This window comes from Oreochromis niloticus, linkage group LG11, assembly GCF_001858045.2.
Source record: "Oreochromis niloticus isolate F11D_XX linkage group LG11, O_niloticus_UMD_NMBU, whole genome shotgun sequence".
In the NCBI taxonomy this organism is placed as follows: domain Eukaryota; kingdom Metazoa; phylum Chordata; class Actinopteri; order Cichliformes; family Cichlidae; genus Oreochromis; species Oreochromis niloticus.
The window spans coordinates 17,589,655-17,601,148 of record NC_031976.2 but is presented as its reverse complement, the minus strand read 5'-3'; the positions used below and the strand labels follow the sequence as shown (position 1 = coordinate 17,601,148).

Genomic DNA, 11,494 nt, shown 5'->3' with positions numbered 1-11,494 from the left:
AACAAACAAACAAACAAAAACATATCAGAACATTTGGGACGGCGAGAAAGAAGAAACTATGACATGTAAAATGTAAAGGATTAATACGGAACTCTTACCACACAAACCACCCAGAAAATCATCACTTATGTAGAAGGGGTGGTGCTATGCGGCTGTTATAGAGACAGAATCTTTGCTCTAAAGTTCAGTTCAGCAACGATGACTTACACTCCACACTCAGAAAGATGCCACGATCTAACAACCTTCTGGGATTCGAAGCAACAAAAATGCATCTCGTGTTTGAATAACACTATAAAGCCAGGTAGGTCAAATATTATATTATATTATATTATATTATATTATATTATATTATATTATATTATATTATAATTCATATAGGTCATGAAATTACCCCCAACTGTGGGTATGATGATCACGGAGGGCGACATGAGGGAACAAGAAGACCATGCAAGACAAACACTTTTAACAATGGCAGCGGCATCCACTGCAAACCCTGTAGCACGTGTCCGTCTGGGTTGACTGAGAAACCTTGCAACGCAACAGCTGACACCGTTTGCGGCAAGGTGCCTGTTACACAAAGGTAAGACAACAAGCACATTCCGTGAGAAACAGGTAAACAGCTGAGGGGATGTGAAGGTCTTTCTCAACCGCAGGGGATTTTCATCAAAGTGTGTGTGTGTGTTTCACTATCTCTTCTGCGGCTTAATAAGCAGCCCCAATAAGAACGCTCTGGCTACGCTTTCCTCTGTAAACTCCCGCTGTGTTTTATCTACAGACTTTCATTCCCCCTCCCCTTTCTGTTTTTCTGCAGAATCCCGACGACATATTTTCCTGTCACAGTGAGTAGGCTTCTTGCATTTAGTGTAAATTGGGTATTCAAATGGCCATTACTACCTCAACTTCTTTTTCACTTCACAGAAACCACCACAAGATGTGTCATCTCCTATTAGCAGTGCATCAACGGTAAACTTTAAATATTAAATGAATGATAAATGCATGGATTACAAATGAAGCCTGTGCGCTTCTTCTCGTCATTCTTCTTTACTTTTAGCAAAACGAAATGAACCCACTTGTAAAACTAAACTCAAATCTAAGAATTAATCAGAGTAAAATGTTTTTAAATCCTTATAAAACAGTTAGGTTTATTTATTTATTTTACCAGTAATAAATACATATATAGGGGTTGCCTGTCTGTGGCAGTAGTGGTACTAAAAATATAAAACATAACAGAAAGAAGCAACAGAAGATATTTATGGACAGCTGGTTAAGAAGGAGTTTCTTCCTCATTAGCAACAGCCAAAACATTCATTCTGTTTTCATTCCAGACTCTAGCATATCAAGGACCTACCTTGACACAAACCTCACCACCATCATCTCCACACAGTGTGACACACTGTAAGTTACGCGTGCGTTTCACTGTGGATCCCAGACACCTTTTGTAACAGTTACATTTAAATGTAACCTTGACTTTTTCCTGTGTCTGCAGGGGCAGTACCATTAGCCATTTTAATTTCCATTCTGATTGCTGCCATGTGCTATGTGTTTGGTCTCAAACGGAAAAGAGGTATGTATACCGAAACTAGACGATCGAAGATAAACAAATGTGCACACATCAAGGTCTTAGGAACTTAGGAAACGACATAAAAGCTGACCACTGGGTTTATAATGAGAAATTGCCATAAAATGTCACCGAATGTAATTTTACAACCAAAATAGTCGGGTTAGTTTTAAAATAACATTAAAATACCCTCTAGCTTAAAGCTGGTGAATGTGATTCTGACACTCTCTGTCCTTTGCCTTACGTAAACAGCAAAGGCTTTTTGCAGGCAACCATCACACATAAATGGCGGATTCGCCCCCCTGACTGGTTCATCTAATGGCAGTGACGTAGAGGACATACTTAGTGAGTCGAACTTAATGTTATCTCAAAATGTGCAACGCCTATACAAACCACTGTAGAGTGAGGGATAAAAGTGGGCGGAAACTGCCATTTTGTGTTCCTGTTTAAGAATGAAAGTCTCCGACTTCATTCACCGATGCTCTTTTTTTCCTTTCAAAATTCAGGTCCAGACATCTTGTCTGCACCTCTACAGACCGTGCTGGACAACTTGGATGTTTTAGAAGAGCTGGTGATTTTGCTGGATCCAGAGAGCCACGTAAGAAAGAGCACAAAACATCTGGCGTCGCACTGCGCCTTCCCTTCCACCTGGATTACTTACACCTACTCTATGAAGGACAGCAAAAGCCCCCTAAAAGCTGTGCTGGAGGGAGTGACCTGCAAGAACCCTGACTGGACTGTAGGGCACCTGGCTAAACTGCTCAAACATATGGAGCGTAATGACGCCATAGCTGCTCTTGCAAAACTTAAAATAAATAAGAGTGAAGTGTAGTGACTGTTCAGTCTGACACCCATAAAGGCTGCTGTTATTCATCAATTTCTTTTTATTAAAGTAAACTCAGAGTAGGATGCATCATATGATTCCAGGAATTAGAGCGAAGAGTGGGAAAAGGTCTCCCGAGTTCTTATGTGGAAAAGATAAGTACACGGAGAGGAGCGATAAACGCAGGCATTATCCGTCCAAGTTGATGACGGGGGAAGTCAAGCATTCCATAATGATTTAAATAGCTTCTTCCATGTTTGCAGCTTCATATGTTATTACGTTTGAATAATTAATGTATTATTACCTACCTCCTGGAAAATATTTACCCTCAACTGCTGTATCCCGTATAAACTGCTTAACACATGCATGAAGGATAAAGCACAGAAACAGAATTTCAGCCAGGCTTTATCTTTACCCATCCAGCTAACGAGGTGGCTTTTCCTCCATTAAACTCAACCAAAACTCCACACGGTTCCTTTTTTTTTTTTCGCACCATATTTACCGCGACAGTATACATGTCAGAATAGAACAAATGAGTAATTATTAAAAAAAATGTTAATGTTTCCCATTGTTGTTGTTTTTATAATACTACTAACCTATACAAATAAAAACCGTCATTTCATCAAACATCTTAACATCTTTATTAAGCAAATAACATTATAAATAAAAAAAGTGCATAGAAAAATTAAACAGGTTTAGAAATATGTATACAAATATTTACAAACTCAGGGTTTATTTGTACATGGTAACAAAGACGTAAATTTAAAGAGCACATATTTTCTCATTTTGATGTCTTTTACACTTACTTTAAAATAACCCTACTATATATATATTTATATGTATATTTATATATATGTGTATATAGAACATACAGCTTTCTTAACAGATTCTGGGCGAGATGGTCATGATAACTTCAGGTTTTGACTAGTGCCTTGCATCCTTCATGGCACGCACACACACACACACACACACACACACACACACACGCACATACATACATACAAATGACAAACATTTCCAAATACACACACACACACACACACACACACACACACACACCTGGATATTAAAACCAAGCTATTTTTTAAATCATCATCCTCTCTTTTTGCATCAGTATTCCCAAACATCTGTCTAAACAGCTGAGGTAGAATCCTTGCAAGGAGTTGGGAGTGACTCTGTTCTTGTTATCAGCTAGGTGATTGACACAAGTTAATCTGGGCTCCATCCCAGTGATTGGACATGCAAGGTGGGGGGAGTGGTGGGTGGGTGATAAAAGACAGAACATGACATAATTTTGGAAAACATAATTATGGGCTTGAGTAGGCAAACAGTGCTCACTTTACTCCTGTGGCTGATTCTAAGACCATCAGTAATCTACATAAAAAAAATAAAATTAAAAATAAAATAAAGATTCTTTAAAAATACCTGCTTTAGAACAATCTGTCATAAAGGCTTAATCTCACACCACAACTGCCCCAAAGAGAGAAAAAAAATTCAAGTAAGTTAGTGAAACAAAAGACATGATGTGTAAACAAAGCATACATATGGGAAAGGGGAAGGAGGGGGGGGTTCACTAGACCGCCACCAATTTGTACAAAGCACAACCTTTAACCATTTAAAATAGAAATCAAAACATGAATAAATATAACTACCAATTTGAACAGTGTGTGAATTCAATTAGCCTCACCAATGACACCACTGAACATCCACTTACAACAATCATTATTTTAAAGGCAGCAATACCTAGAAAAGTCTCACACCTGCACCATCTTCTCAACCATCACGGTGCAGGAGCTCAATGTACATGCTCAGTAGCAATGCCTTACACCAGTGCCCTCCCTGATTAAGAGAAACTGCAGAAGATTTCACGAAGATGAAGATAATTTGGATGTTTGATGGGTACTTGTGTGCAACTGCAGGGCAGCAAAGTCTTATTGCAATAGGTATCGATGAGCATCTGCCATGAGAGTATTAAAATATATATATTTTTTTTTTTTAAAAAGAAAGAAAAAGGAAGGAAATCTTCAATTTTGGCTTGGGTAGTGTTTTGCTACATACACTTTACATGAAAAAAAAACAACCAAAGAAAGAAAGAAAAAAAAAAACACCAAGAGGACATCTGTATGACACTGTTTTTCTGCTCTGAAACCAGACACTAATTTTACACTCCATACAGGAAGAAAGTGGGTGACGAATAGCAGGTTTTGAATGTGAGATTTTACAGATAACAACAGGACTGATAAGAGTGCATAAATTTAAGATCTCAGGAGGGTAAAGAAAGAGCTAAACAATTCCTGATTCGCAAGACATCTGAGTCCAACTAAAGACAAAGCTTTTAAAAAGCTTAGCACCATGTTTTTGTTTTGTTTTTCTGTTATTCACAAAAAAGAACGAAAAAAGAAAAAGAATTAACATAAGAAGTACTGAATCGTACAAATAAAGGTCTGGGTGATGTATGGCTTGAGAACTGACTTCACAACTACAGGGATGGAGCTGTAATGTAATGTGACAGATAAGGCTTGATCTGAGGTTATCTGCTCAAATCCAAAAACTCCCCACATTTTTGAAATCTCTGGCTGTCATGAACACCCAAAATCACTTCCTCTGATTTACTTACAGCTGCAATTACATTATTCTGGGAGTCATACCTTTTAGTACACTGCGAGGCAAGAAACTCTGCAAAGTTTGTTTTTTGTGCTGGTTCTCATCCTCTTCCGCTTGACCCCCCCAAAAGAAACAAAAACAAAATAACAAAAAACAAACAAACCCAAAAAACAAAAAATGTCCTCACTTCTCACTAGCCATGTTTCTGGCTAGTCTCATAGTGGCTTAATCCCCCTGCTGGGCAGACTGACCGCAGCTTCCTCAAGCCCCAATCCAGTGTCACCACAATTTAAGGCTTACTAGTAAACAGGATCATCCCCCTTTTTGTATCCAAGAGATTTCTCAGTTAAGGAAACGACGACATCTCCGGGCCCCACAGTTACAGTTGAGTTTGTTGCTGGCGTCTTCGATGGGGAACTTGTAGTCGTAGGTGAGCTCCTCCCCCCTGTAGATTTTTCTAAGAGCGAAGATGACGATGTGCTTCCGACCTTCCACGTTGATCACTCGAGAGTAGCAGTTAGGTTCACATGAGTGGTTGATAAACCTCGCCGCGTTGCCATGCATAGTCGCATCCACCACGTCGAAGTCATCGATGCGGAACATGTAACAACCGATACCCTGCAGGGAGCAGAAATGAAACCTGGTTGGTGTTTTTCATGAACTCTTTCAGCATGAGCCGTCAGTTGCTATGAAATACCTGACCAAAACTAGAATGACAATGATGAAGACGCACAAACCTTCCCATCATAGTACTTCTCCCTTTTGTCCGTGAGCACGGAGCGAATGACGATGCCCGCATATTCGATAACCATCTCTCCTGCTTCAATGTTCCTCTTGCAGAAAAGACCACGGCCGTGGATAGCAGACCTACAGGAAGTGTTATCAAGATGAAAACTGATTCTAAAGCAATAGGAAGATATTTAAAAATCTATACAATAACACATTTGTATATTATATTGCTGATACAGGCCAAACGTTAATTTGTCCACTTTTTTAGTTTACAATCTTTTACCTTCGCATGAATGTTGGCACACAAGCACTAACATGGTAAACACAGGAGCTAGGGCTATACCCAAAATATATACCCAAAATCAGCCACTTTGATCTTTTTCGTATTATTGTTTTTTTTGTTTGTTTTTTTTGTCTTATTTTAATATAAATGGTAAATGGACGAGCTCTTATATAGCTTTTCCTATTCTACTTAAGCACTCAAAGCGCATTATATGCTTCATTCACCAATTCACACACATTCTTACAAGCACTTTTCTCTATGCTTTGTCTACTTTCTATCTAATATTCACACAAATTCAAATTCCAATGAATGCACTGAAGGCAAGTTCCTGTTGCATGTGATGAACTCAGACATCTAATTGCTTCAGTGTGTGTCTTTAAAACCAATACGGGATATGACTTGTCTCTCTTTGGAATCTTTTATGATTTCCACACTTCGGTTTGATTCCAAAAAATTTCCCATTGATAAAATTAACAGAGAAAACCAAAACATTCTCACGAGCCGCGTGAGCAGGAGGATTCAAAACTCCTTCAGTGATGTTCATGCACAACAATTCTGTGTTTGCTAACAGATGTTCAAACATCTTTTTCATGTTAACACTTTTGATCAGCTGGTCTGAGCTCCACCATCCTACAACTGTGATTGCAACACTCAGACTGCTAGCCTTTTGCAGAGCAATGCACTGTCAGCCACACTAGCTGTAGCTGGTAATATTCCTGAGCTATAGCCAAATAGAATGTAACATACGACCTCCCTCTCCCTCAAAGCAGTGACACTACATGCTCTTTGTCACTAGATTTTGACACTTCTCAGTATTGCCCCCACCCCCACCACTTCTCCTTTTGTGCTTTCTGGCTAGCAGTGACATTACAGAGTGACAAAGCAGTACTGTGCAGTGAAAAAAAAGTTTTCTGTTTAACAAGACCTTCTTTCTTAGAAATTTAGTGAGGTCACAGCCAGTGATGGGAATAACGGCGTTACAAGTAACGGCGTTACTTTTTTCAGTAACGAGTAATCTAACTAATTACTATTCCTATCGTTACAACGGCGTTACAGTTACTAACAAGGAAACGCGGTCCGTTACTATTTTTCAACAAACAGACGGTTGAAGCTGTGTTCAGCTTACCGCATCTTATATCAGTTGCATGGAAGTAGCTGTAAGTAATCTGGACGCTACAGCTTTAAGCAGCTGCGCGCTCCCGCGGACGGCAATCACGATCACTGTCTAGCACAACACCTGGAGCTCAGGGGACAAAACAATCGAGTGCTGCTGTTTGACTGAGGAAGAATAAAGTAGTCGTGGTAAGTCAATCACGTGACCACTTAAAGACAAAGCAACAAGGTGATATATACCAGTTTTTAAATTGTGTCGATAGGCCACGTAAAACCAGAGTCGTGATAAACAAGATATACGCGGCGTTTTTTCCTCAATAGTTTCGCCACGTTAGCGCTAGCAAGCACTCTCTGCTTACGAGCAAAAAATAAAAAATAAAAAACAGGGTAAGTTTTAGGAGTGACGGAGAGAGAGAGAGGGAGAGAGAGAGCAGAAAAAGAGAGAGAGCGGGTTTTGAGATGTGAGATTTGTGACGTTTAGCGTGTTTGGAGTGTGTAGTTAATGTGTTGTCTTGTGTAGTTAGTGTGTAGTGTTGTGGATAGTTTTGTGTTGTGTGTTAGAACAATGAGGCGACTGCTGTCTCCAGGTAGAAAACAGGAGTGATACACCTGCTGCTGTCAGACCTGCAGGTATCAGGCTGTGATGTTCTCCTTTGTAGTGGACACAAAATATTTTTTTGGAGTGGCACAAATAATTTGTGTGGCATCTTATTGAAGAACAGCTGATTGTTCTGTAAATAGTTTGAAATGGTTATTTAAAAAATCAAGGTAAATGGATGCAAATAAATTTGTTGTTTGCAAAACTTGTGCATAGGATTTTAAAATTGACAATTAATATTTGCATTTGAAGTTATGAAATATGATTCATTAAACATGTTTGTGGTTGTTACAGTAAAAATATAACTTTTTCTACTCTGATTTTATGGTTTTTGTCTGATTTTAGATCAATTCGGGTTATACAGTATGACAAAATGAGAACATAACTGTAAATTCAGGCACGCGAGGTTGTGCTAAAAAGAATGATACCAAACAAGGCAAAGCAAATAGTTTTTAAAGGTAAAATGTGGAGGGAAAATCAAGAGTAGTAAAAAAATGGCCAATTATACCCTGGACCCCGGGGGGGTTAAACGTTCTTTGTTTTTTTTTAAGTAACGCAATAGTTACTTTTCCAAGTAATTAATTACTTTTAGAATATTGTAACTCAGTTACTAACTCAGTTACTTTTTTGAAGAAGTAACTAGTAACTATAATTGAATTACTTTTTCAAAGTAGCTTGCCCAACACTGGTCACAGCGCAGTCAATGTCTTGCAGAAGTACTTTCAAAAAGTGTTAAATGCGGCCAAATTATAAACAATGAGTTAAAGGAAAGCTGAATGTTTTTGTATTTTTTCTTTTTTTAAAGCTGTTGTTGAACAGGCTGTCTCCAAAATGTCTGGCCAAGGCACTGTTTCTTTTGCCAAGGGCTGCTTTTTCTTCAGCCTCATTAGGATTGACTAGAAACAGATGTTTGAACAAATGTTAAAAAAAGCACAAAGAATTGTTGTGCATGTATGCTAATATGGTCCATGTGTGTGAAATAATGTTTTGGTGTGATTCTGTTGTCTGGATAGCAATAACGACACATTTGACCTGCCAAAGAGCTGTTACCTGCAACTGCATTTACAGGACTATCCATATATCACCCTTGTTTTATGAAAGCTAATGCCATTTAAGTCACATGGTTCTCATCACCACAGGATGGTAAAAGCTTTATATTGTAAGGAAAAGACCCTACAGTAATAGAGAGGAAACCCCACTTGGTGACAGGGGAAAAGAAAAATTCCTTTTTAACATACAGAAACCTCTGGTAGAGCTAAAGGCTAAAGTATTTTCTCCAACTTGCTTTTCCATTAACATGATCACAGACACAATTCTATACTACACTGTAAAAAATATTCATACATATTAAAATTAGACAGGTAAACAGAACAGAAAATTTTCAAAGAGTCATCCATACTGGAACAAAATAAAGCAAACTGGACTTCAATGCTGAATTTTCATTGAAGATCACTGAAGGATGCTTTTTTTAGTTTTGAATCCTCCTGCTCACGCTGCTCGTGACAGGGACTGTTTGGTTTTCTCTGTTAATCTTATCAATAGGAAATTTTTTGGAATCAAACCGAAGTGTGAAAATGATAAGATTCCAAAGAGAGACAAGTCATATCCTGTGTTGGTTTTAAAGAAACAGAAGATGACACAATTAGATTTCTGAGTTCATCACATGCAACAGGAAGTTGAATGCCATGCTGCCATTAAGATTAAGAAGTGAAACAAATTCAGTTTTTTTTTTTAGATATTTGTGGCTTTTGCAGCTAGGGCTGTGAATTTTGTTTGACAGATTTAAAACTATGATGTTATCAACTGAGTATTTTAAGCATCATATAGCAATGCATTTTATGTAGCAATGATGGATTGCCAATGAAACTCACCTGTAAACTCCTACTGCCTCCTTGGATGTCTTTTTCAGATGTCTAAAGCGCATGGCCATGGGCAACTCCAAACTGGTGGCTCGTCTGATAAAGGGAGCAGAAATTAATTGACCCAAAACTTCAACACTACTGTTTTGCAACATACTAAAAAAAAAATACAAATGTCAATAGTCAATACATTTATGCAAAAGTATATTTTAGTTTTGAAAAAAAAAAAAAGTGGTGTGCAGTTTCAATATCAAGCTGCAAAACATATTTCAGAGAAAAGCGGTTTGAAAGTCCTAAAATGGCATTACAATCCAGGAAACATAAACTAAAGCCTGACCTTGTGGACTTCAAAAGAACCTCGTCTTCCTCATCATCGTAAGGCCCAATGTCAGGAAGCTGTCTGTGCTGAGAAGCCAGGAAGTTGAACATGTCAAACGTAGACTTCCTGTTAGAGCAAATGAAATGCTGTTAGAAAGATATTGCTCTTCTAGAACTGACTCACTCTCTCCAGGAGGAATCCAACAGCCCTTTTCCATTAGTACCTACTCTGGGTGGCTTGGCACAGCTCGAAACAGTTTTTAAGGCTTTACATGAGGTGACAGTACCTGGAGCTGTCACCTAATTGATAGTACTGGTACCCTGAGTTTGGATTTTTCTTCCAAAAATCAAAACTGCCATTTTTGAAACCCGGTGATGAGGGAAATGGCACAGAAACAACACCATGGTGGTCTAATGAAAAACCACACGCCGGGGAGCAGGAATTATATCGCCTTGACGTCCATCTTTGTTGTAGCCTTCGTGTTGCATACAAACGACGCCACAGGAGGGCCGGGCCTGTTGCTATAACAACCCCACGCACATTGGTGCTGCTCAATTGTAATGGAAAATGAGTCAAGCCGAGTTGTACTGCCTCAAGTCACAAGCAGGTACTAACGCTAAAAAAGCTAAAGGGCAAACATACCTAAGGTAAAGCTCCGAACGGGCACAGCCACTGGGGTTGACGGGTAGATCATCCTCCTGGCTGAACTGTTTGAAGAAACGGAAACTATGGCGCTGGCAACGGTGAGCTCCTTCAAGCTGCTCCAGCAAGAACACCACTGCGTCATGGACCAGACCCAGCATACGTGGACCGCTGAGCCACTGAAACGTCAGTGGCCTCAACCTTGCAATCGCTCGAGCCTCCTGCACTCCATCTGTGACGGCTTTCCAAGCCACTGAAGAAAGAGTTGACAATTAGATGGGATTAGCTCAACGCACTGAGCATAAAGAGCGAGAAAATTTCCATGCTAATTTTTTTAAATGTAACATTGGCCTTACCTTCAATGGTGTCTGCCTCTACACTGAAGCCGTCGTCGCTGGTTATCTCGAATCGTAAGTGTGGCTGGTCTCTATTCGTTGGACATCCCTCATCATCAGATGGAGGTGGTTCGTCATCTGACGCAGAAGCAGCGCCTAACAACACACAATCCGTACAGCTCGTTTTTCACATTGTTCTTGAACAATTCAACACATTTAAAGGACGCTGAAGCGAAAAGGTACCATTTATTAATCAGTAATATATTAAATGTGGCTGGTATTTTTAAACTCGTGAAATTATACAGTTTTAACTCAAGAATACCAGAATATTTCTTCCAGTCAGTCAGTGTGCTGTGTCCCACTGGTTCCCAGGCCTGCTGTTTGCCTTGTTCACTCACAGACATGAAACTCCAAGGCTCTGATCTGGGAAAAACAAGTGGAAATTATTTTGTTTTAAAAAATGACTTCATATATGTAAATATTTGTTTCTCAGGCTCTCTGACGCAAAATCACTGTTTTCCTATAAAAGAGAAGAACAATCATCAGACTTTTTATCCACAAACTCCATGAAAGCCATAATTTGAGGTAGTACAAGCCCTCATTAGTACTAACTGCATGGGTAAATTGCACA

The 11,494-nt window shown here is 39.1% G+C and overlaps 2 protein-coding genes across 3 annotated transcripts in view; one reads left to right on the top strand and one right to left on the bottom strand.

Annotated features, from left to right (window-relative positions):
• The first annotated feature begins 50 nt into the window (after positions 1-50).
• On the top strand, positions 51-2,848 carry igflr1 (IGF-like family receptor 1). The gene is made up of 8 exons (XM_003454414.5): positions 51-301; positions 379-580; positions 812-839; positions 919-963; positions 1,326-1,395; positions 1,487-1,564; positions 1,811-1,903; positions 2,065-2,848. Exons 1-8 carry the CDS (start codon positions 199-201, stop codon positions 2,388-2,390), a joined length of 945 nt encoding a protein of 314 aa, XP_003454462.1. The 5' UTR covers positions 51-198; the 3' UTR covers positions 2,391-2,848.
• Positions 2,849-3,189: 341 nt separating this feature from the next.
• Positions 3,190-11,494, bottom strand: part of kmt2bb (lysine (K)-specific methyltransferase 2Bb) — a 30,629-nt gene continuing 22,324 nt past the window's right edge. For both annotated transcript variants that reach the window (XM_013277028.3, XM_005472518.3), the window contains exons 30-36: positions 11,186-11,286; positions 10,885-11,019; positions 10,529-10,781; positions 9,905-10,012; positions 9,580-9,663; positions 5,723-5,852; positions 3,190-5,603 (exon numbers count right to left, since the gene is read on the bottom strand). In XM_013277028.3, the coding sequence (XP_013132482.1) occupies positions 5,328-5,603; positions 5,723-5,852; positions 9,580-9,663; positions 9,905-10,012; positions 10,529-10,781; positions 10,885-11,019; positions 11,186-11,286 (1,087 nt within the window). In that variant the 3' untranslated portion in view covers positions 3,190-5,327. The remainder of the gene's footprint in view (positions 5,604-5,722; positions 5,853-9,579; positions 9,664-9,904; positions 10,013-10,528; positions 10,782-10,884; positions 11,020-11,185; positions 11,287-11,494) is intronic.